General features: G+C 37.2%; 1 protein-coding gene across 3 annotated transcripts in view; it reads right to left on the bottom strand.

Annotated features, from left to right (window-relative positions):
* Positions 1 to 633: 633 nt before the first annotated feature.
* The window catches only part of MBTD1 (mbt domain containing 1), a 49,147-nt gene continuing 24,725 nt past the window's right edge, over positions 634 to 25,055 (bottom strand). For 2 of the 3 annotated variants that reach the window (XM_075216761.1, XM_075216762.1), the window contains exon 16: positions 634 to 8,389. In XM_075216761.1, the coding sequence (XP_075072862.1) occupies positions 8,271 to 8,389 (119 nt within the window). In that variant the 3' untranslated portion in view covers positions 634 to 8,270. Of the gene's footprint in view, positions 8,390 to 17,177; positions 17,616 to 25,055 lie in introns of those variants that run through there. The other variant, XM_075216763.1, reaches the window with a different exon arrangement.

The raw sequence follows: 25,055 nt of genomic DNA, 5'->3' as shown, positions 1-25,055 counted from the left end.
TCAAAAGAAATATATTTACAGATTTATTTTGTGTATTAAAAAAAAAAATCAAAGTTAGTGAATTACACAGTTACAATAATTATGTTTTCACATTCATGCTTAGAACAAATGTCCAAACTTTATTTCACTTAATTATTTACATAAGAATCCCTCTTAATAATCAAGCACAGAAAATAGCATTACTTTTCTACATAGATCATTTTGTATTTCAAATACATACAATACCAATGTAAAAATGATATTTATTTACCATTTACCATTACCCTTTTCTGTATACTTTAAAAAGAAATTTTTGTATATTTTCTTTGCAATAAAGATAAACTGCTGGTTTATTTAAGTATGAAATTAAATAAAACAACTGACTTAATCACAGTATTTAAAAATAATTAGGGTCACTGTCAGGAATTTAGCACCATGTATGTATGTATGTATGTATGTATGTGTATAATATATATATATACACACATATATATATATATATATATATATATATATATATATATATATATATATGTGCACACATACATATATTTATCGATGTACATGGGAAATTGACATTTACATTACATAAAAGGAAAAAAAAACACACACAATATAAATATATATATATATATATATATATATATATATATATATATACACATATACATACACACACATACATACATATACACACACACACACACACACACACACACGCACACATATATATTTACACACATATATTTAATCTATGTTATGCCCTCTTTATTATTTACCATGCCAGGTAATGTACTGGATGGTCTATTCTATAAAATGCCATTCTAATTAGTATATCAGTATATACACATAAAATAGTTCCACAGAAAGCACATTTGCTAAAAGCAAGAGGTGTAAACGGCAAATACTAAGCAATTAACATCCCAAGGGTACCTGAAAAAAAATACAGATGGAATTACAGTTATCCCAAATAAGTTTACTCAAGTCATGATAGAAAGTTATCTTTGAAATAATTTCCTAAACTGTAGATCATATATATTCAAGGTAAACTTAAATTGTTTGAGTTAACAGTATTTTCAGCTCTGCATACATATGTATATTTGTAAGTGGGTTATATATCCCCTACTGGCTAACAAGGTGTTTTATAAAATATTAAATAAGTCTAAGTTACTCTTTTAGAGATTACTTGTTTGACAGTAACTTCAATCACTTTGAATGAAGTAGATTGTATGCTATGGCTCATTGGAGTATGGTGCCTGAGGCAAGACGTGTAAACAAAATAAAGCTTATGTAAGAGTACACTACATAATGCATATCCCGTTAATGCAGAGAGAATCCAATTTGCATGTTTTACATGTATAATTTTTATAAGCAGCTGTTTAAAAGGAATCTTACACAGTATCTGGATGGGAAGAAGATCTGTGTAGCATCTGCACACTATACAGGAGAGGTCTTAGGCAAACAATTTGTCAGTGTTGGCTGGGGATTTAAACAAACAACAGCGCACTTTGTAGACAGTGCAAGTAACAGACACACACAGGGCCGGATTAACCCGAGGTCTAACTGGGCTACAGCCTAGGGGCCTCGAGCATCCTGGGGGCCCTTGAAAGTGCTCAGCAGCATTTTTGATCGGGCGGGGGCGCTGGCCCGATCAATGCTGCTGAGCCTCTCACTGTAGTTTTTCCGCGGTGCTCAGTAATCTCCTTTCTGAGGAGATCTCGTGAGAGTGAGACTCATAGGGGTATATATTTACTAAACTGCGGGTTTGAAAAAGTGGAGTTGTTGCCTATAGCAACCAATCAGATTCCAGCTATCATTTATTTACTACATTCTACAAAATGACAGCTAGAATTTGATTGGTTGCTATAGGCAACATCTCCACTTTTTCAAACCCGCAGTTTAGTAAATCTACCCCATAGTCTAACTCTCACGAGATCTCCTCAGTAAGGAGCTTACAGTGTGCCGCTGAAGGACTACAGTGACAGGAGAACAGAGAGGTAAGTGTCTGGGGAAGGGGGGGGGGCTCATATGGGGACGGGACGGGGGGCTCACCTCACAGGGGGGCCTCACGGGGGAATGGAGGCCTCCTTAACCCAGGGGCCTCCATTCCCTTAATCCGGCCCTGGACACACGCAAGGTAAATTGAAAGCATACCATATACTGAAACATACCACTGAAATACCAATGCAATACCTCAAAAGAAAGTGTTACATTCAATGCCAGTGGTATGTTTCAACGAATTAAGCAAATTAAATCATGTGTACTTTCATAACTCCTCACATTTTGATAGTCTAACAAATGCAGTGACTGCTGAACCAATTTAAATAGATATTTCATAGCAACATTAATGCACAAATTACATTCACCAAGGTTTTTCTCAAATGAACAAATAAGCCTTGGCAACTGTAGAATTTAGAGGTTAGGGCAAATAGGATTTGGTCACTTAAAGTATAGCGTACCGCCCAATATGACCCATTTACTGCTTTTCCCACTAATTTCCCAACTGACTAAATAACTTATTTTTAACATGTTTTTTTAACATCAGTTGTAAAATTCAGTTCCAAAATATTTAAATGAGAAAATGGGGGAGGGGAGTGTCAATGGTGAAATGTATCATATTGGCAGGTACGTCTATTAGACATTTCACATGTTGTTTCGACAGGTGTACTGAAAATAGTGAAACATCTGTTGCAGTCTTCTATGGGGTTTTATGAAAGATGTGGCATAATTTAATTATTCTCTATTGCGGTCCCTAAGTAACCAAAACTGATCATATTTTGAGGATTTCCTTAATCATGCATAGAATACATCATTTTTTTGACTGGGTTAGAAATTATTCCAACTGTACCCAAACAGGAAAATTCCAAAAATGAATTGTGATGAAGGTACTAAAAGACCTGTGTTTAGAAATCCTGTTCTAGAGAATTTGATAGCCCAGGCTTATAAATCATCATTCTTTGTTCATGAATAATAAATATATGGTGAGGCAATGATTGACATTACATTGCTCATAGACCCTCTCCATCCCAAATAAGTGTCTAGTATCAGCCTGTTGGTGTGAGAAATATACCATACTTGCCAACTCTCCTGGAATGTCCGGGAGACTCCCTAAATCCGGGTGGGTCTCCCAGACTCCCGGGAGAGCAGGCAAGTCTCCCGCATACCGCAATTTGCTATCCAAAATAACGCGATTTGCGGTGAATTGCGTCATTATGGCCCCACCCCCTCGACAAAACATCGTTTTCCGCCACGGAGGCGGGCCCACAATGACGCAATTTAACCCAACCCCGCCCCTCCCACCCTTTAGTCACGCCCCCTGTCCGGAATCTCCCAAACTTCACTATTTGAAAGCAGGCAAGTATGAAATATACATGTACTTTTTCTAGTACTCATACATGTTATTGCTACAAGTATTTTTTTTTGTAATTTTAATAAAATATACGTTAGTGTAGTTGTACAAATACAGCAACACATCCACAAAATATTACATCATTCCTGAGAATAAATTACATCATTTTGATAACTGTGTGGGAGTAACTTACAACAGGACAATAAACAGTGGTGCAAGCATTCATGTGAAGGTTGCATTTTTTTTATCATTATTATAATTTAAAAAGAGAACGTGAATGTTGCATTTAAGATGCATTGTTTTGGTTTAAAAAATGTTTTTCACCATTGTCTATGCAAACGTTTGCAATTTCTTACAAATACTTAGAAGAGATATCTACTACACTGAACTAACAGAATATTATAGAGAACTAAGGTAGAACTAGAGAGTAAAACTAGAATGCGATACTTTACTACAGCTTTTAAGCAGCATTACAGAGTGTGTAGTAAATATGCCTACTTTCTACAGCTAAAGCTAAACCTCTGTATGTGTCTGCTGATTTGTTAGAATATATCTTTGCAAACGCCCATACCAGCTGGGGAAGTGCACACAGGGTTTATTGCCCTAGGAAGCACAAAGTCAAATATGTGAAGGTTTGTGAAAGTAGAGAAGTATTCTGCTGCAAATACAGAAAAAAAACCTCAGTAACATCCTCTCTAGCTTGCAACATAACCAATTTCAAGTTGTTTGAATGTTTTTTTTCTTTTTAATATATTTGGCTTTGTATGTGGTTATTGAGTAGCTATCCTATCTATATCAACATAATTATCTGTAGTGATTTTTTAGTGCGATGGTTTAACTGAAGTCTATGCACACAGTAAAGGTACACAATGTATGGATGATGCACTAATACAAAATACAGGGAGTTTAAACCAACATGTGATGTTAGCTCCGGAACAAGGATAAAGCAGAACAGAAGAGAATTACCCTATGCCACTTTCATCTTAAATGTTTGTTGTATTCAATCAATACTGTAGTTTGACCATGAAGCATACTCATTTAATACATAGTTGTAAAGCACAGCTCTCTCATATTACTCGCATATAACTTTGTTATTATTCACATTTTTTTAATATTTACATTGCATTAGGGAATTAGGAATCCAGCTACATAATGTATTTTACTACATTGCATTACAGTTAGAGATCAGTCTTGCTCCTTAGAAAAATAGAATTCAACTTCTATAGATATATCGTTCACTTTCTATATATAAATTTCTACTTTCACTATCAGCAATACCATAATATTACATAAGTAATGTGTAAGGGAACAAGCGGATTGTCACTGCCTTGCTTAAAAAAAAAAAAAAAGTCATTAGATACCATAATAAAATTAGCCTGTCTTACAGCATAGTGAAAAATAGGAAGACTGCAGAGTTTAGATCAGCTTTCGAAAACCTGTAACGTCCATATAGTTGTTTGTGGAACTACAGGTTTCAGCAAGCCCTGCTAGCCTGAGGTGAAAACTAGTATTCTAACAAGAGCTAGACTTCCACAGGTTGCTTATTTTTGGTTTAGGTGATAAATAATCAACACCATTTGCCCATTTACAGACAAAATGTAAAAATGTTTGCGACAGTCTGTAATAGTTAACAAAGCATTTTTAATATGTCAGAAATAAACAGTCAGTTACTTCCTGCAAGTTGGTAAATCCTAGAAACCTGGCCAAGCAACTACTCTCAAGTGAAAGATTTTCACAACGCTGGTCAGTGCGAGCTGCATTATATAAGTCACTAACAAAGCTTGATTGTAGGAATATACTAATCAAACCTGCACACCATCCCAGTCTAGGTGCCTTTAACTATAGACACTGATACAAGTAGGACAGAAATTACATCTCTAATTGGCTGATGGTTAAATTCTCCAGTCTGCCTTACCTGCAGCCTATTATAGTGGCATTTACACCCAGCCAGTTATATGCGTTTCCCTTACTTGGGGTATTGTAATCATGTGCCTGAAACTGTATAACTGGAAATGTTTTATGTTTAAAGAAAATTACAAGATTTCAGCTGCCATATATCTCAGTGCAAACAGATTTGCATCAAATATAAGAAACTTAACCATTACCATATTTCTATTAAAGAGAAATAAAAATAAAGTGTACACACATTGATATTTAAGCATATATTAATTGTGCATGCAAATTCTGTATACATTATTGCTTACATTACCTTTTAGAGAATTCAGCATATGAAAGGATTCCCTAAACCAGTAGTGGGGACATTAAATATTCCAGAGCTACTAACAGGCCATCATTTTAAAATAATATATGCCTGAGCACACGAGCCAAAGAATCAGTTCTTTGACTCACGTGTATCCAAAATAAAAACAAAACTTTGATACTCAGTCAGTCAGTGAAACTGCCTTCACTGACATAAATAGAAAATATATCAATTGTGGCGGCTCCTTATGTTTGAGACTGTAGCTAGACATAATTTTAACAAAAAAATCCCTTTAAAACCTGCAAGTTTCAGAAGATTCAAAGAGGTCTCCCCCAAAAGAACATAATAAATGTCCCGAAGGAGCCCCTGGGGATTAAGAGAGATGAGAATGCTGCATTCTACAGCTGGGGAATGACCACCAATACACAATGGTTACAGGGTTTCTACTGTTCCTCAATAGCGGTTTTTCTTTTAAAATGGTCTGAAACACTTTTCTGATATCAGCCTTCAGATCCATTCCTCACAGTTTTAATAGCTTTAAAATGGTATTGCCAGTGGATACCTGGCCTTAACCTGCAGTAAAAATACATTTGGATACTGTATCATAACTACACCATCTATTTGAACTTGGATCTACATTTTCCGAATGTGGAGCTTTTTGACGTACATTTAATACTCCCCTTGTCAACTTGTATTTGCAACAAGTTGTGCATGCGGACATTCACTGCCGAACATAGCCTTAACACATGTAAAACACAAAATAAGAACAAGCTTGCAATTAAATTTTTGTTTTTAAAAATTAAGCTTTTTTTAAACTGGATCATTGTGACTCATGCTTCAGTGGTAACACTAATTCCTAGGGAAGTGATAAACTGAATATTGGACAGTCAACAAAATTGCTGCCTCAACTGCGTATAGATGGCAGGTTCTTTTTGAAGTACTTGAACTTCCCATCTGTGTCATAGGGTAAATTATAAAGAGATACAATTCACTTTAAACCATGATATTTCTTGCTCAGTTAACCAACAACTTTATCTTGTTTAGCTAGATGTTTTATCACATAAAAAGCCTTGTTAGGCTATATTACAGATGAGTTGTACATTAATGTGTACCTATGGATGTGATTTCAGTATTTCTAAGCAGTCACGTATAGATCTTGTCACATTGTAGCAATAGCTAAACTCTTCCATATTCACATATGTTTTTCCTGATATATGTCGGGCATGGTGCAGCAATGAGCCATGGAGGCAATGTAGAATTAGTATAGAATGCTTCCCCAAAGCAAGCATTGATGCCTGTACAATTATATTGTTCATCTCAAATTATTAGGTATATATTTATTTACAGTTGACTAAAACCCAATGGCTCCTAATATTTCACAGTCCTTTTGCTGTCTAAAGTTTTCGGGCAGGCTCATTTATTTTTATACTACCAAAATAAGCATATAAACTGCAGTGCTTACAGTTATATTAGTCAGCATTTACATCCTGTGAAGATGGCATAATTCAATTGATCTTTTGAATATAGTGGCTGAAAAAAAAAAAAAAATCTTCCAAAAGCTAAATCGCAAAATGACAATTTTTGATGATTGCCAGCACCATATTAGCTTTAAAATCTCACTTATTTCACTCTTTTCAAACAATGGCTCTTGCTATTGAGTTAAATCTCTTCACAAACATCAATTACACCATCTTCTGGCCAAAATGGGCACTACACAACATCAAGTAACAATATAAAACAACATATCAAAACATTCTAATAAAACATTACAATATTGAATATACACAATGACTGACATACAATAAGGCACATTGATCTGTACCTAGCATAATATAGGATATGCACTACTCTGTTCCTGTTGTTTCACCTCAAACTTTTAGAAAAACATTTGAAAATGCTTTTCCACAGTCAGGTAAGTTTAAATAATTGCACTGTTTGTGGCTTCCTGACAACTATACTAAATACATTGCTCTATCTTCATAACTTCCTTCTGTGTTTTTCAGTCAAGTTGTTATATAATCATATTTGTTGCCATGGTGGGAAACGACACAGCTCTGCTGTGCTCCCTGAACAAAACATATTTGTATCCATTGGTGACAAAAATAATCAACTCTCCCACATGATATAAAGACTTAACTGAAAGGCAAAGAAGAGAGTCATAACTATAGTGTGAAGTATTTAGTAATAGTTACAGTAGGGAATGTACAAGCTATTGAATACAAGGTAAAGCATTTTTTAAGCTTGACAGTTATTTGTAGAAGAATTATGGAAGGGCATAACTTTTTACACAATTAATAGATGCATTAATACTTTAAGACCTTTTAAACAAAGTTTAGTAACTAAGATAAACAAATTTCCTGGTAATCAAAAAGAGCTTCCCAGTGTGTACCAAGTATGTTTTTTTGTTATTTTTTCTGCAAAATATCAACCTTCCTAAACAAATATATCTAGCCCTGCTAAGTGTACCAAAAAACTAAGAATTGTGTTGCCCACAATGCACAATATTTGTAAAATTTGAAAATATTAAATTTCTTTGCAAAAACTTCAAATACAACACAAAATTGTTAGTTATTTAATAAATTGTAAAATCTTTTTTTTTTCTTCACCAAAATATTTTCTTTTTCACTTTAACAGAGTGTCCCTGCACACAAGTCCATTGTGTGTTTTAATTTTCAAATAGTTTTTTTTTTTTTTTTGTATGAAAACATTCTTATATTGTAATTAAGAATCATTTAACTTGCATCATGGTTCTTGTTTGATGTAGTAGCTGCCAGATCCATTACTCTCCTGGTCCGAAGCTCCTTGTAGAAATGAATATTCTTCTCCATCAAGCAACTCCTCCTTCAGCTGCAACGTTGGTACTGAGAAAAGAATAATCGTTACAGTAATTAATTTAACTACTTAAGCTGGCCACACAAACATCAATTTTATTTTTTCTGTACAACCACATCATTATACATTACAGTCACATAGCTTACAATACAACTGTTTTGCCAAAGAAAAAAAAAGTTACAATTGCATTAAACACATTACAATTGCGACGGGACATAGCAGAAAGACATCCTCAGTGCATGCACAATAGACAAAACTTGTAGGATTGTTGGACTTTAATTGTTCAATGAAACTAAATGTAATGCACACCATCTGATTAAACGAATCAGCAATGTACTAGATTAATAACAAGTCAGTACAGTGGAAGGCACAAGGCGGTCATTTTGTTTATAAGCAAGTTGGGTTAAGTGTTTTATCTCCAGTGGTAGAAAGGGTCTTTTGATATGAATGTTTTTTTTTTTTTTAACGTGTTTAGAAATGATTTAGGGGCATATTTAAGAAAGCATGATAGTGATTTTACCGGGTAATTAAGGTGCCTCCGTGTCCTCCGCAAATTTATTAAGGGTGCATCGCAGCAGATATCATGGATATCTGCTGCTTTGCACTCCTCTTCGTTTTTGGGAGCAGTCACCATTCAACAGTACGGTGACTGCTCCCAGCTGCAATCTAACAAGTTATGAAAAAACATTTTTTTCGGAAACTTGTCTTGAAGCTGAAGCTGGCGTACATTATCAGAAATGAAATAACCCAATGCTGTCAGCTCTGCTCTGAAGAGCAGAGCTGGACAGTGCATGTGTAGAGGGATCACATGATCCCTCCCTGTCACTCCCCGCTCGCAGAATTGCAGACAGACCGGGATCTTTGTGGAACTGCACATGCGCAATGGAAAGAAGAAGAGGAACGAAGGTGACGTGGAGGAGATCCTAGAGACAGCGCGTCCCGAAGAGGGGGGTAAGTGTGATTTTTTTTATCACAGAAACAGCAGTTTTTCAGAACTGCTGTTTCTGTGTTCCATTTTTAATAAATTTGAGAAATAGATCAATCCTTATCCATGCGATAAGGATTGATAACTATTTCTCATTTCTGCCGATGAATGATAAATGTGCCCCTTAGTTGCCATTTTTCTTAAGTCGCATCTAAGAAGCATAGCACCTAATCCTTGCTAGAATGTGTTATCTTCTATCCATCTATGATGAGCTTTTTTTTATTATTTCCTGTACAAGCTAATAATGAGACGTTTTAAGATTATTTTTCAGTGTATTTAAAACACTTCAACTTTAAAGCACATATGGTAAAATAAACTACCATTGGTTAAGTTTGTAGGAATTCGTCAACAAAATCAAACAGAAGATACAGAATTACAAAGCAAATTTTGTAATAGAGCCAAAGGAAACTAGAGAATGTGATCTCTTATCTGGAAAACTTATCTAGAAAGTTCAGAAAATGGAAAGAAATAAAAAAAAAAAAAGGGAATAATTGCTCTTCCTTGGTCATTATGTAATGATACGATCACCTCCAGCCATTTTTAATGAGAATGAGAATGCCAGGTCAATTGGGAAAAAAATGGACATTTAGGGGGGAATTCAATTGGCTGCGTTACTTGTGAAAGTAACGCGGCCCGCGCACGATTACAGTTGGTACGGTAATTTTAACGCAGATTTCTACTCGTGACTCTGAGTTGAGAGCAAAAATTAGCATCGAAATTACCGTACTAACGGTAATAATGCACATTATTACTGCAGTATCAGTTACTTTCACGAGTAACTTGGCCATTTGAATTCCCCCTTATTATATTTGAGACATTGTGCTCTAAACAAAAGAAGAAAACGACTCCTATGTGGAAAATCCCAAGTCCAAAGCATTCCAGACAATGGATCCCATTCCTATATAGTACTGTATATGTAAACTAGCATGTACCTCTGGTAGTGAAAGGATTAAGAAGCAAGTGATACATAGGCCATGAAGTAAAAGCTGCTTGCAATATTGTACATGCTTTTATTATTATTTTTTATTTATGTAACATTAACATATCACAGAGCACATTTAATTTACATCAGTCTCTGCCCCTGTGGAACGAAGCCGTTTTCCCCATCACAAGCACACAATATAGTTGAAGGTCAATTGAATTTTTGGCCCATTGGGGAAGGCTGAGACGGACACAGGGAAAACATACCAGCTCCATGTAAATAGTACCCAGGTTTGTGGCAAGAAGGCGTTTTATGCAGCAGTGTAGACGTTTGCAGTGGCCTATGAAGTTAGGTGGCACTTGCTCAGTGCAGATTAGTCACATAAGTGTGTCAACTTTTCCGTAGATGTGCAGAAATAAGATTTAATTTTGCAGAACAGGATTATTTAAATGAGAAAAACAGGTGGAGAGGACGCATTTACAGCAGCATTCCATGCAGTCCTGGGGGGCAGAATTTTGTTTATATTATTCCTGGAAAAGGATTTCAATTGTGTACTGTCTGAGGTCCTGAAGATCGGGCTGATAATAGCATGCCCCTACTAGCTCAAGTGCATTTCTAAGCCACATAATAAACACACTCTATAATTACTACAAACCAATCAGATTCTAGTTAACATTTATTTAGTACATTCTATAAAATGATAGCCAGAATCTTGCTATAGGCAACATCTCCACTTTTTCAAACCTGCAGTTTAGTAAATATACCCCTTGGTCTTCTGTTACTCTTATTATTAATTTAAGCCATAAATCAAGCTAAACAAAGTAGTGTTTTAGGAGAAAAAACGGAAAAGTGGATCAGAAGGTTTTGTGCTTTGTAAATCACCCTTAGTGACTTCTATTTCAGTGATGTCCTAGTGAATTCACAAGCTATATATGGGTGAAGACCTTATATTGGTTGTCTTCATGTTGTATAAGGAACAGGTCCATTTTAATGGATCTTGCATTCTGTGTAATCTTGATGTGATAGTAGCCAATATGCCAAAGGAACTACTATAGAGTTGACTCAGGGATCCCTCCTGTTTACTGGAAAATCACAAGCTGTCATTGTTCAGCCTCATCATTCCATAAATATAAACAGCATGAATATGAAGTGTGCAGTCACCATGATGGATGTAGTAGTACAAACTACTCAGTAGAGGTCCCATAGTTTAGGTTGTCTTCGTACTATACAGGGAAATGGTGCATGCTACTGTGTTAGCTGTTGAATGCTCAACCTGTGATCACAGTAAATGTAGTTATCATTCCTGCCACATCCTTCTTCTTGCTTACTTCTGTATGACGGCCTTATTACGAAGCTGCCTAACCTTTCCAATATAGATCATGGGGTAAATGTATGAAGATGCAGGTTCTTCAACACCCGCGTGTTCAGCGATTAAATTTCAAGCGGCGCTGCATTGGAAAGGGAAACTTCCCTTTACAATGCAGCACCGCTTGAAATTTAATCGCCGAACACGCGGGTGTTGAAGAACCCGCATGTTCATACATTTACCCCCATATCTTTTTAATTCCCTCTGAGTGTAGCACAATATTATAATGTAGCAAAATAATTAGGTTTGTTATGCTTAAGAACAAACATTTCTTTTCTCCACAGCAGGCTTGAACTCATACCATATAGAAACTGAAACACGAAAGATGAAAGGAAAGCTGGTGACAGGCTTCTACACTGTTCCTTCTCAGGTTTTTTCCCAGTGGCAGTGATCTAAATGTGCATGCAATACAGTTCGATTTTGGAAATGGAAAACTGAGTGATAGAACATTGGGGAAAAAAACGCTTCATGCTTCAGGTAGTAAATTTGTGGTTTAAAAAAAAACAAAATACAAATGTCTGTGGTGTTGCATCTTTGTCATATGTGCATGTGAATACTCTGCAATAGTATATCTTCCTAGCTGGATCGATGATATCTACACTCTGACCAAAAATCCATCACTTTGAAAGTGAAAGCTGTCAGGACAAATATACATTTGTTTTATATGTTTAGATAGACCAAATATCAATTTAATATTAATAAACCTTGATCAAATTAGTTGTTTGCCAAATGTTCATAAAAATAACACTTTATTGCTTTAAAATGTAGTTTGTCTAGATCAGTGCTATCCAACTTTTTGGTGAAGGAGTTTTTAGTGCAATGGGATGGAGGGCCAGTTGTTAAAGTGTCCCGTAACAACATATCAACTTAGAGACATATCCACTCCACATTCAGTACAGTGACAAATACACTGTACACACACCTAGGAAAAAACAAAACATACACACACACAGACACTGAACACACCAGAGACATATACTGCACATCCTCGCAGGACAGAGACACACACTGTACATCCAAGTAGAACAGATCCACATACACAATGTACACACAACATAGACATACACTGTTACTACTCACAGGACTGGTAGACACATTACATAAACACAAGAGGAATATACGCTGCACATCCTCACAGGATAGAGCACACAAGGACATGCATCCAGCTAGCCACATAAACACCTCACAATCACAGCAGAAAGGCACACTGTGTATACACCCAGGAAAGAGACACAGTGTACACAACTCAGGTGCAAAGGTAAACATACTACCATAGCTTCATTTAAGTTTTGCCTATGTTTCATTAACTTGCTTTAATTAAAATATTTGTTAAACTTCACTTATTTTCATTTCAGTTAATTTTTTCTCAGAACCTCAAATGTTTTATTTATACATTCACTGCAATTTTTATTGCACCCCAGCCCCCAATGTTACTATATTTAGTATCTATGTGAAGTTTCTTTATGAATTTCAATGTTTTCCACACTAAGGGCCTGGCTCACCTTTGGAAGAAAGTTCCTTTGCGTGCCGTATCTTGCATGAAATAGCCCTACACATGCTCAGAACGAACCTTGCGCTAATGAATGTGAATGACGGGGAGGAAATGGGCAGTTGAACATAGGCAATGTATAGTAAGGATATGCAAACGCGTATCCGCCTGATTCAAATCCTAGTTCTCACGAAAGTACATGCTTTTTTTTTTTAAGATGTATGATTTGCAACAGCTCCATGTCAGGTGTAAGTGCCGACTGATAGTGATGACTGTCATGGTGTCGTCGTTGTATTAAAGACTACGCAAACGCGTGCCACTAGGTAGCACAGAACTTGTATATGTAAGGAAGATAGACTATAAGGGGCATATTCAATTCCGATAACGCGCGGCCGCACGGGTCCCGGTATGGCAACATCGTAGATTTCTGTGCGCACCCTGAAATCCGCGATATTGCGTTACCGGAATGCCGCTTTATATGCGCAGCCGCACGGAATTGCAGCCGCGAATCGGAATTGAATATGCCACTAAAAATGCACTGTGTATACAGAATGCATTAAGAATATCCCGATTTATAATTTTTCTTCTCCAAATATTTTTATTAATTATCATAGTATTAACAGTTTAATATTTATTTTATAATGGGACTTTATATTGCACATATACTTGTGCATAGCCTGCACTGTTCTGTCTGGCTACATATGACCAGTAGCGTTTAGCCAGAGTGTACCCTTCTATTTAGATTCAAATGGAAACATATTGACATCCACTTATATTTGAATACGGTTAGAAATACAATCAAGTTAATGGGAAGGGGGGGGGGGTTGTTTAATAATATTATTGTTTGTTTTAAGTGGTGTATGTGCTTCAAGCTTGACTTGACTGTACATAGATACATACAGTACAAAACCTCACACATAAACCCTAGCTTGACATGTCCAGATTGTAACATTTTCCCATCAGTCAACCCAAGCTTGTTTGGATATGACTTAAACTAAAATGACCAGTAAAGAAAACCATAACACTATATAGTTTATTAGTATAATTGACTTGTTGTGGAGAGACGAGGGATTAACCCTGATATTGCTGCGCCTCCTTGCCCATGGTAAATATTTTTTTACTCCTTTATATTCCCCAGCTATGCCCATGTTCAAGGTATTTGTGTAATAAATATATATTATATATACACACACATACATACACTGTGAATCTGTGTGTGTATCAGGTACCATGTTACTGAAAGAGCTGTAGCCTGATCCTGCAATGACGGTTACAGATGCAGTCTGCTCCAGCTATCTGGCCACCATAGGCACTGAAGCTGCATCTTGAGAGCCACGCAGATGCTACCAGAAGTGCCAGTCAACCTAAGCTTTGCAATCTGCAGAAAGCAACAACCAGATAATCCATGAAGGATGTCATTGCTGATTACATCAAAAGTTAGTAGGCTTCATTGTGTGTGTGTGTGTGTAATATAGATATATATATAATTTATTTTTTATTTATGTGAACCCATTATTTGCACACCTGGTGCTGCCGGCAAGTGGTACTAAAATTAGGGGGAACAGCGCCTGGGTCCAGCCAACAGGATACAAGATCAAGAAGGCAGAAGAAGGAAAGTGTGCCTTGTACCCAGAGACCACAAGAGTGGAAATGAGAGTAGAAAGAGAAGGCATGGTGACCCTAGTAGATTCAGCCATAAAGATTGCGGAAGCTTGAAAACAGGGATGGCTAGGAGCTTATGTCTCATTCTGGACTGATCAAGAATAAGAGGCTACAGCGAAGGACAGCGAGGACCTGCGATCATCTTCTTTCAACATGGCTACCTGCGGCTCATTTTTTCATTGAAAGCGGGGTGACAGTAAAGTATAACTAGTGCCTTGCCAGCAGCAAAGGGAGAGGAGTCATATGAACAACGCACTGTGCTCGAAGCAGATAGGAAGACCGGTAGTTGTAAAATATTTTTCCATATGTGCATTATTTAACAAATTGTACAGCACAATTATTAACCTTTTCATTAAAAAGTACTATAGCGCTGTTGACAAAGGTTTGTGTTACATGAACTTCGTTCAAATATTTGCCTGGGTGTAAAAACACTTTCCCACATCCATGTTGGGCGATAGGCTGAATGGTAGCCCAGTGAATGCAGTCTTAGTTGAGGAGTGACTGCTGGGTAATTTCAGGTACACTCTTCACCCAGTCCGTGCTGGCAAATAGCCTAAAGGTGTCTTCGTATTGTTCAAACATCTTTCATAGGTAAAAAAAGCTTGTATGCATGGGGGATAAGGACCAAAGAAAGAAAAGAAACCTGTGTTGTAACCTAAACCTGCATTTTTAATTCACTGTATGTAATGTTTTGTAAAATAATATTGTGTATAAAACTTCTATAAAGAGATGATCATTGCAGGTCCTGCTTGCTCATTTGGTTCTGAGAGGGAGGCGCACTGATAAAGTTTGGTAAGCAATAGAGCAAGTAAAGCTACAATATATAGTTAATATGAAACTAAATATATAAGAAGTCACTGGATTGTGCAGAATTAAGTGCCCTCCATAGTCTCTAACTAAACAGAGATGCAGTGATTGACAACTAGGCAGACCTGCTTTGCAAAAAAACACAAGGGTATATTTACTAAACTGCGAGTTTTAAAAAAAAAAAAAAAAAAAAGTCAAGATGTTGCCTACAGAAACCAGATACTAGCTATCATGTTTAGTGCATTATACAAAAAATGACAGCTAGAATCTGATTGGTTGTTATAGGCAAGCTCTCCAGTTTTACAGTTTAGTAAATATACCCCACAGTGACATCACTGGGCCTACTCCTGTGTAAGGATCAACCAATTCACAAAGCAACTCAGCCACATATTTTTGATCTGTATTAGATTCCATCAGGAAACTGTATTAAATATATTGGAAGAGTTGCAGCGCTCCGTTATAAAGTAACACATTACTGAGCATTAACCTGGCATCTGATTCAACCTCTATATGGGAGGTAATGTATTTTACCTTTACTTTTCATAACTGAAGTTTCAATTCTGGGGTTGCATTGTCCTTTAAGTAGCTATGCAGTATCGTAAAGGATTTCAGACCCAGGCGAATCAAAAGGCCAATCTAACCCACTAACGCAAATTAAATTTGCAAGTATCTGCTTCTAATCAAGGGTGAGCAGTGCAATAGTACTATGATCAGCACAATTGAATATTAAACAACATTTCTATAGATACGTCTGCCTTTCTTCACTAAATATTTGTGCCAATGATTTCTCACCTGCTGAAAATGTACATATGATGCGGTAAAAGACTGCATCCACTCTGAAGAAACTTGTTAGAAACACTATTTAGCCAACCCATCTAAAGCAGTGTGACATGTTTTTCAATGAGGAAAAATCCAGTGCACATGGGGAAAGTATCATAGTTATTTGCCCCAAGTTCAACTCTAGAACATGTTATGTGATTAAAGTTGCTTTGTTTAATATAAATTAACAACTAGGCTATAGTATGAAAAAAAAATTGTAGAAGGCTGTGCAAACATTTATTTAACAAAGGCCACAACATAGGTTTAGCCAATTGATTCCAACCTCATAACATTTTAGATATAACATCCAGCAAGTCATATTTGGTGAATAGATCAACGTACAAAATGGCAAGATAGCACCTTTACCATTATGGTAAATGACATTATAGGACCAGTAAAACCTAAAATACTAAGAACATTCAAATGTATATGCAAAAGCCACCCTATCGCGAAAGAGCTTGAGACGTTTGACAATTTAATTAAATCTGCTGTGCTGGGGCTTGTAAGCTTTTGCTTTCTGTATTCAGCAATTTTCTGCAGAAGCTGGCTCACAGAGGCTAGTAGCAGTGTCTTTCAATAGTATAACAGAGAGGAAGTTTGGAAAATACGCCTTGATCACAACTTAAGTCTTAAGCAGCATATGAAACAAATAGGTTTGCACTTATATCTATAAAATTTAAATTGTAATGGGACAATGGGTGTTCTGCAAAAACCAACTAGTACTTTATTGGTCCTAACCCCCACTTTAGTGTTTAATATGTCAAAGATACATTTTGCATTGTAATATTTTCTTTTCTCACATTCCAAAACGAATGAATAATGTGAGAAAAGTTTGTAATGGTTTATGTTTACTTGATCCTGCAGAATTTTACAAATCTGTTCTTTTCCACTTGCATTGTATGGGTGTCATCTGCCTGTGCCTTAGGGCTGTATATGTGCAATGGGCATGGTCTGGTTCAAGTAGTAAGCCAGTCTCAATATGTAACTTGGAAATTTGTTGTTCACATTAAAAGGGAATCTGTTACAAATGGTTCACAGTCTCCAAGTTTATTTTATTTGAAAAAGAAAATACAACAAATCTATATATAATGGCACTTAACTCAGTGCAGAACTAAAACAAATAAACAGATGATGATAATAATAAGCAAAGAAAAGATGCTTTGGCTGAAGAGGTCACTGTTTAGAACCTGCTACCAGGAAGATTTCTGAAATTCAATTTAAAAATATCAATTAGAGATATATCTAAATTAACTACACCTATGTTAAATTATATCAGTACATTACATAAAATGAAGTAAAAATAAGATTTAATAAACAATGTTCTGTTCATGGTACTTGGCTTAGTCCTGTTTCTTGACCCAAATAAATCTAATTTCATCTATTTCTATTTGGACAAATGTGGCCATTGAAATGGGGGCGTGTTGGCTGTGGCAGATGAAGACCAAACACACTAGCAGATAGTCACCTGGATATTAGGGTAGGTCTATCATTGTAGGCCACATATGTCAGTATCAGAGCTATTAATACTAGGCGTGCATAGCCACCTTTTGTATGCTCTGGCAGCAGACTGGATCAATCCACAAAATACCTAAATGTGTCCTAGTGTTCTATTAATTTGGGCTAATGCATACACCACCTTACCTTCAACCCCTATTATTAATGTTATTACATTTCAATCGTGTGGTTTAGGCACAATGGGGTATCCTTTGAGGAATGGGGACATTTTTACACATTGGTTAGCTACAACTCTTGTAATAAATTTAAATAATATCTGGGTTGGTAAAGAATATACTAAACCGTACAGTCGATTACAGAAATAAAAAGAATGTGTTTTAATCTCGCAGTATCTTCCATTGCTATATTAAATTATACCCCCTTCCTTTGCAACTTAATGTATTCCTGTGTTCTTAGCCAGTGACTCCCAGCTGATGTTATCACCAGGAGTAGCCAGTCTCTTGCTTAAAGCTTTTAACGGGCCCTCCCATTCAAACCCCAGCTTTTGGTAAGGCAGAAAGAAGAACAGAGGACCATGATAGTAAAACTTTACAGTAGTGCAGCTTTAATTCCCAATTTAAACATGTTTCATGGATCACACTATTTTCCCTTTTAAAACATCTCACCCAACAAACCTGAATCTTCATTACCAGGGAGCATAGAAAAACACTACTTGCTAATCATTAACTCAAAGGGCAGCATCTCATTCAGAATTACAGATCAGCAAATTCCCTACTTCACATCTACTTGCAAAGTTAAAAGTTAAGCTGTTTATTGCAAAACTATCAAGGTATAATTCTTTATATTGTTAACTGCGATATTATTTTATGATGATCTTTTCTATTATTTTGGTAGATAACATTACTGAAGCTAAAAGATAATGTTTTTTATAAAAGAAATAGAATTAAACTTACACACGAGTTTATAGTTAAACAAGTGAAAAAGCAGAACTTTTACATGCAGATTTCAAATAAGCTACTTCTGATTGGGCAGTTGCTGGTGTCTGCTTTTATAATATATAGGACAACAAATTACTTGTTAGAATAGTAAATCCAGGTATTGTGTGTGCGGATTGTAGCAATATATAGCAAATTATGATTTAGGGTTCACTTTTGTGATAATTATTTTTAAAAAAGTGATTACCACTTTTGGACAATCTCCCGCATATATCCTGTGTTGTGTACATACCAGTCACTGACTCGCCCCTTTACTAGAGGCCAGGACACTAATTTCACTGTGGCTCACTGCTGAAGGACTGAAAAAACCCAGGCACTCATTAATAGATGATGTCTGAATGAATTGGAATACTGAGCCATGAGCATGACAGTTAATCGCTAATTACAATACACAAATTGCTTCACGCAGCCAGGGGAGGGAGGTTACACATTTGCACACTAGATTTAACCGGCATGACCCTTTTCAGAGATTTGACTGCCCCATGATTTTTTTAAATTACATTAGCTTGAGCTTAAGAAATTAAAAATTTATAAAATATTCCCTTTTTTCAATTCATCAACCGAGCCCACGTTATTTCAAGCAAATATGAAATATTGATGTTCAGCAGAACTTTTTGGAAGTTTTATGCAAAATCATACTCCAACGAAAATATTTCTGGGTCATTATGTTCACTTTAAAAAGTGGAATAAATTTAGGAAGTCCTGCTGTACCACCTCCTCACCAGCACACCTGTTGGGAACCATTAGTATGGGATTTAGCCTTTTCTGTATACTGGCACACAGTTCCAAACTATGCCATAACTGGGGCAGATACTGCAATCATCTAGGGAAATCACATCACCGGGGACAGATGAGGCGAGCTGCTATGGCAGGATTTGTGTGACCCCCTGGCTATCCGTATTTATACAGCCCCATTTTAAAGATAGATACATTTTAGCATGGTCAGAGCTGGTGCATTTCAGAAAAACAAATCACACTTTCACTGCAGCATATGATTAAAGGTAGCAACGCATTGTGATATTTTCCCAATGTGTCATAAACAGCCCCTTCTGGTCAATTACTGGATAATTAATGCAGTCATTTGGCCACCAGTTTAACCGTCCAGTCTGATGGAATCCTATTTTTATATTAACAGAAAGAATCTACATTTCATTGATATTATTATACCCATTCTGTCTAAACCTAACCAATAATTACCAAGATGTGACCAGTTTAAAGTGAACCAGAAGTAGAACAGACCCATTTACAGTAGGCTTGCAGAGTTGAAAGGAAGGACGACATGTTCCGGTTGGAGGATGCATTTCCAATGGTGACAAAGATTTGCCCAGGCCAATAATACTTTGAGTTCATACGAACATATAGGGCCTGATTCATGTACGGATGCGATATGCTTGCAAGTTGCTTTTTAAAAAAAGAGTTTGGAGGGGATGCACTGCCGTTTGTATCTTGTATTGGAAGAGGAAGAACTTGTGCATAGTTCTGACCTTATTCAAATCCAAACATCTCTCTGTAAGTACACTTCCTAAACGTTACTTGCCGTATACATACACACAAAAAGAAAAATTGTACATTAAATAAATAAGTCAACAACTCTTAAGATAATCAATAAAAATCTGGGATTTTAAACAATATATTTTTTTTTATATCAAGACACATTTATAATCTTCCTTGCATATAGAAGTTCTGTGCTAGCTAGATGCACGCATAGGTATAGTTTTTAATCCAAAGACTGCCATATCGGTTGGCACTTATACCTGCCCTGTAGCTGGTGGAATGGAAACATCTGAAACCAGGCTTACTTGCAAGAAACCCAGGACTTGAATTGGCTGCATCTGTATCAGCACTTGCGGTACATGGCCTACATTCATCCACCACTTTCCTGCCCCTTTCCTGAAGTAGTAGGCAGTTATATTATTTAATATTTATTGGCACACACATATTCTGTTTCATAAGGTCTGTTTCTGAGCACGCGCAGAGCTATTTCACACAAGATACACTACACAAACCAAGTTACGACTGAACACAAATCAGGCCCATAGGTCTTATACAGAACAATTTCATAAGAAATGCCATTTGCTTGTATTTTAGAAATTATAGTCTTTACGTGTAGTCTAAACAGTATTCATAAAATTGAGATTTATTACTGTGATGATTATGTAGTGTATCTAATGAGATGGTCATACATGAATTCAACAGAAAATAACAATGTGAATATTTTTTGTAACCTTGTAATGTAATCTCAACGTGTGCTTTGTTAAATGACATGAGTCTGAAACCTATGCAAGTGTCAATACCTGTTGAAATTAGCCAGACCAAGGATAGATAACGATCTTGGAGGCGTTTGAAGCCCAAAGTTGTAAACCATGTAGCAAAGTAGAAGGAGCAGAGGTGAGAAGGCCTTGTGAACATTCCGATCTCAGGACATCTCTAGCTCACTTGGAAAGCACTGTGACATTTGAGAGATCAATCTATCTTTGACAGCTAAACTCCAAAGGTGGGGGATGAGAGCTATGTGGAAAAAGGGTTTAAAATCTCCTGCTTTAGACATGAGATTGTGCATTTTTATGACGGGTCTATCAAGACTGAAATGTCTCATTTTCCTCAATTGTGTTCCCTCACACACCAGGTCTTAACTAGGAAGTAGTAACTCTGATTTTATTTCCTATTCTATTTTCTGAAACTCATTTGTGTAACATATTTTATGTCTTGTTATTAATTTTTGTAAATATGCCTTGGAAACATGTTTCAGATTAAATAAATTTAATCTAGTGCATTCTCCGTGATTCTTTGGGGATTTACGAAGCCCAGCGAGGCTCATGTTACATGTGTATGTGATTTAAGACTAAGAGGATGCCAGTCATGAGCAGCTGTTCAGATTTCTATATCTGGGACAGGCTGGGCGTTCATGACAATTACAAGGAAGAAAACAAAACAAAGATAGCAATTTAGGTAAAATGTCATCTTTAGGTATAGATTGTGGAGATGTGTTTATTTTTAGTAAGCAATGAAGCTTGAACACAGTATCTTTCAATAAAAATGCCCATTTTATTCAGTCCAAAAGACTAACATATATAAATGGGTCTTTAAAATAACTACTGTCACCTTAAAAAATTGTGACAAAGGGAGGCGTTTTTCACAGGCTACTAAAAAAAGGAGATGGGTATTTAGCATGCAATTTGCAGAGAAAGGCTGCAAAGTTACACATTTTGTACAGTAGGTCACCTAATTTAAAGAGATACAGGTGAAGGACATGTGTGACAAAATTATAGTAGAGTCTGATTTAACTTACATATTTTGAAGTGGTAATAATAATAATAATAATAATAATAATAATAATAATAATAATAATAATAAAAAAAAAAAATATTCCACAGCAAGCAGAAGCCTGGCAGGGTGTGTCTGCATCAAACGGTGCACCTGCAACAATCTCCCTTTTGAAGGCAAGGTGGGAGTGTCATCTGTCCATCAATTTAGGGCTGTGGGAGGATTGTAAAATAATTAAAACCTGTATGTTTCATTGCTCAGTTGTGACCGATGCTAAACAGTGGCCAGTGGCTAGGGAGTTGGTTTATGTATCTACAGCTCGGGTCACAAGAAAGAGTGTAGAGCTCTATGCTGTCAAATTACTTTACTATCCTGACAATAAAAGCAACGTAAAAAAGCAAGAAGGTGTTTGTGTATGCGCATCACCTGAAGTGTGCCTGTGTCACACAATGTTTAACTTTTAATCACCCAGAACCTCTATTTGTAAGCCATATATGGTCATCACAGAGATAGGAGATATACACATTGTACTTTTTTTTTTTTTGTGGCGTTACCGCCATTTTACATATACAAGTCAACAGTAGAAAAAGCAGAGTGAATGAGGCCCCTCATAAATAATTACATCTCATGATTATGACCTTCATGTTTTATGTCTGTTTATTGTGGATTTTGAATACATGTAATGGAATGAACAAACACACACAGGTCATCCACAGCTACCAAACAACAAAAGGAAATATATTGGTAAATGAGCACAAAATGGTGTTTGTCCAGCATCCATTGGGGAACAACGGGTACTTTGAATATAGTATAGGGATCCAGGCATGCAGGAACTTTAAACTTCTTAATAGTTGTCTGTAGCTTCTCTAAAGCCCTGTTTTGTTTAGTTTAAGCGACAGGCAGTGTAGGGTTAATTTTTTGTAGGCGCTGCCTTTGGCAGTATTTTTCTTTAATTTTCCTATTTAATTTCTTAAATTTAAACATATTGAACCACAACGGCAGCTCCCCGATGTTAGAGCTCAGAAGCAGGGCAGTGCATGGCACGGACGACTGTGCTGCCAAAGCATGGGATCAGAGGTGCCAGGGTGCCTTTGTTGTTGACCCCTGCGCCTGACTCTGGAGGACACGGGGGAAGCCCCAAGGTTCTAGGACGTTTCTGTTTGAAGAAGCAGTCTCACTAAGCCCCCATAGGCACTTGATTGGTGAAGGGGGCTGTCATTTTAGATGGCTGCCAATCCAGTACTAGAATGTAGGGGAGGTGCTTCCTCTCTTTCTAAGCACATCCTCCTTGGTAGAATAGTAGCCATCTTGGATCTCCAGCACTCCCTTTCTATGTAAGGTACTAGATATGGGGGTTGACTTTGAGTGGTTAGTCCCACAGAATAATTGGGCTCTGGGGCTGTATTGCAGGCTCACTTTCTCTGTCCGATTTTGTGCAACTTCTGTTATGTGGGTTTTTTGTTTTATTTTACTTCCCTCTGTGTCTATCATGTTAGATAGGGGGAGATCCTTTAGGGATAAGGATGGAGTTACTTCAAATGACAAAGTTTACATAGGCTGAATGCAACACCAAATTCCGTTCTTGACAGCCAGGTTCAGACGCTTGGTGAACAGCCTTCCAGTCTCAGGATTGGGTGCCGAATAGGATTTCTGGTTCCAACATGGCGGAGCCTGTCTGGGCTAGTTCTGTTGCAGAGCTTGCTCAGCTGACCCTTTCCCGGGAAGGGAGGTCTTTACCAGATTTCCAGCAGATTTTTTCGGCTCTACAGGGAGTTTGAGGCACCAGGCCAAGGTCCTGTGGCAGTAGTCCTGGTAAAGTTGCTTTGGCCAGAAGTCTGGCAACTTCAGTTCATGGACTAGTTCAGTTTTCTGCCTCTTTGGAGGATGCTAGCATCAGCCACCTTGGATAAGTGCAGGAGCATTGAGTCCGATCCGAACTGTTCCTCCTCTGAAGAGGGTAAAGAGTTCTTAGGGGCAAATGTTGAGGGAAGGATGACCATCAGGGGGTGGATGAGCGGATACGGTTGTGCGCCAGGTATTAGGCATCCCAGACACGAGATATTCCTCCCAGCTGGATGATTTAGCAAGGCATGGAACTCGTCAGACAAGAGTTAGAAGTGTCCCATAGGCTAAGGGCCTGTTATTCTTTTTTCTGAGGAGATCCGGAAATGGGAAACTCCTCCCCAATTGCACAGTTGTCTAAGACAACTACAATACCCATTCCCAATGCTGCAGCGCTTAAGGGTGGTTTGGACCGTAAGGTAGAGGGCATCCTTAAGTCCATTTTAATATTGGCAGGAACCTCTTTTTTTATGCCTAGGTTAAAGCAGGCCTTACAGTGTGGCACAGTGGTCCCAACAGCTTTCAGAGGACGTGTTAGCTGGTAAGCTGGTGTCTCAATTACTCCCCTTGGTGAAGCAAATCAGAGAGCTACGGAGTACTTAGGAGAGGCAGCTTAGATGAGTGAATGATTGGGGCTAGGATCTCAGACTGTGCAGTTTTTGTTCACCGGATCCTCTGATTGAAGGTCTAGGAGGCAGATGTGGACTTCAGAATCACTTCCTTGTTTGGAAGGCATCTTGTTCAGGTCTGACCTTCATAACATCATAAATCAGGTTACAAGAGGTAAAAGTGCTTTTCTTCCAGTGAATGCTTCCAAGTCCAAAGGCTCCAGGCTTAACTCCTTGTGGGACAACAAGGAATCAGAATACCAAAGGGCAATATTTTGCTCCTAGTAGAGGCATGCCGAGAGGGGAAATGCAAAGGCTGCTAGACATCCTGTAGCAAAGCCTTTGGACATGCAATCGCCATGATGGGCATTCTACCCACCCAGATTCTGCCGATGCCTAGGTGAGAAGAATTGTGGATCAAGGATACATCATGGGTCTCCTCAGAGCTCCACTCAGTATTTTTTTATTCACTGGGCTTCCC

The sequence above is a fragment of the Mixophyes fleayi genome, chromosome 6 (assembly GCF_038048845.1).
Source record: "Mixophyes fleayi isolate aMixFle1 chromosome 6, aMixFle1.hap1, whole genome shotgun sequence".
Classification (NCBI taxonomy): domain Eukaryota; kingdom Metazoa; phylum Chordata; class Amphibia; order Anura; family Limnodynastidae; genus Mixophyes; species Mixophyes fleayi.
The sequence above is the reverse complement of the archived record's forward strand: the minus strand, read 5'-3'. Positions and strand labels throughout refer to the sequence as shown.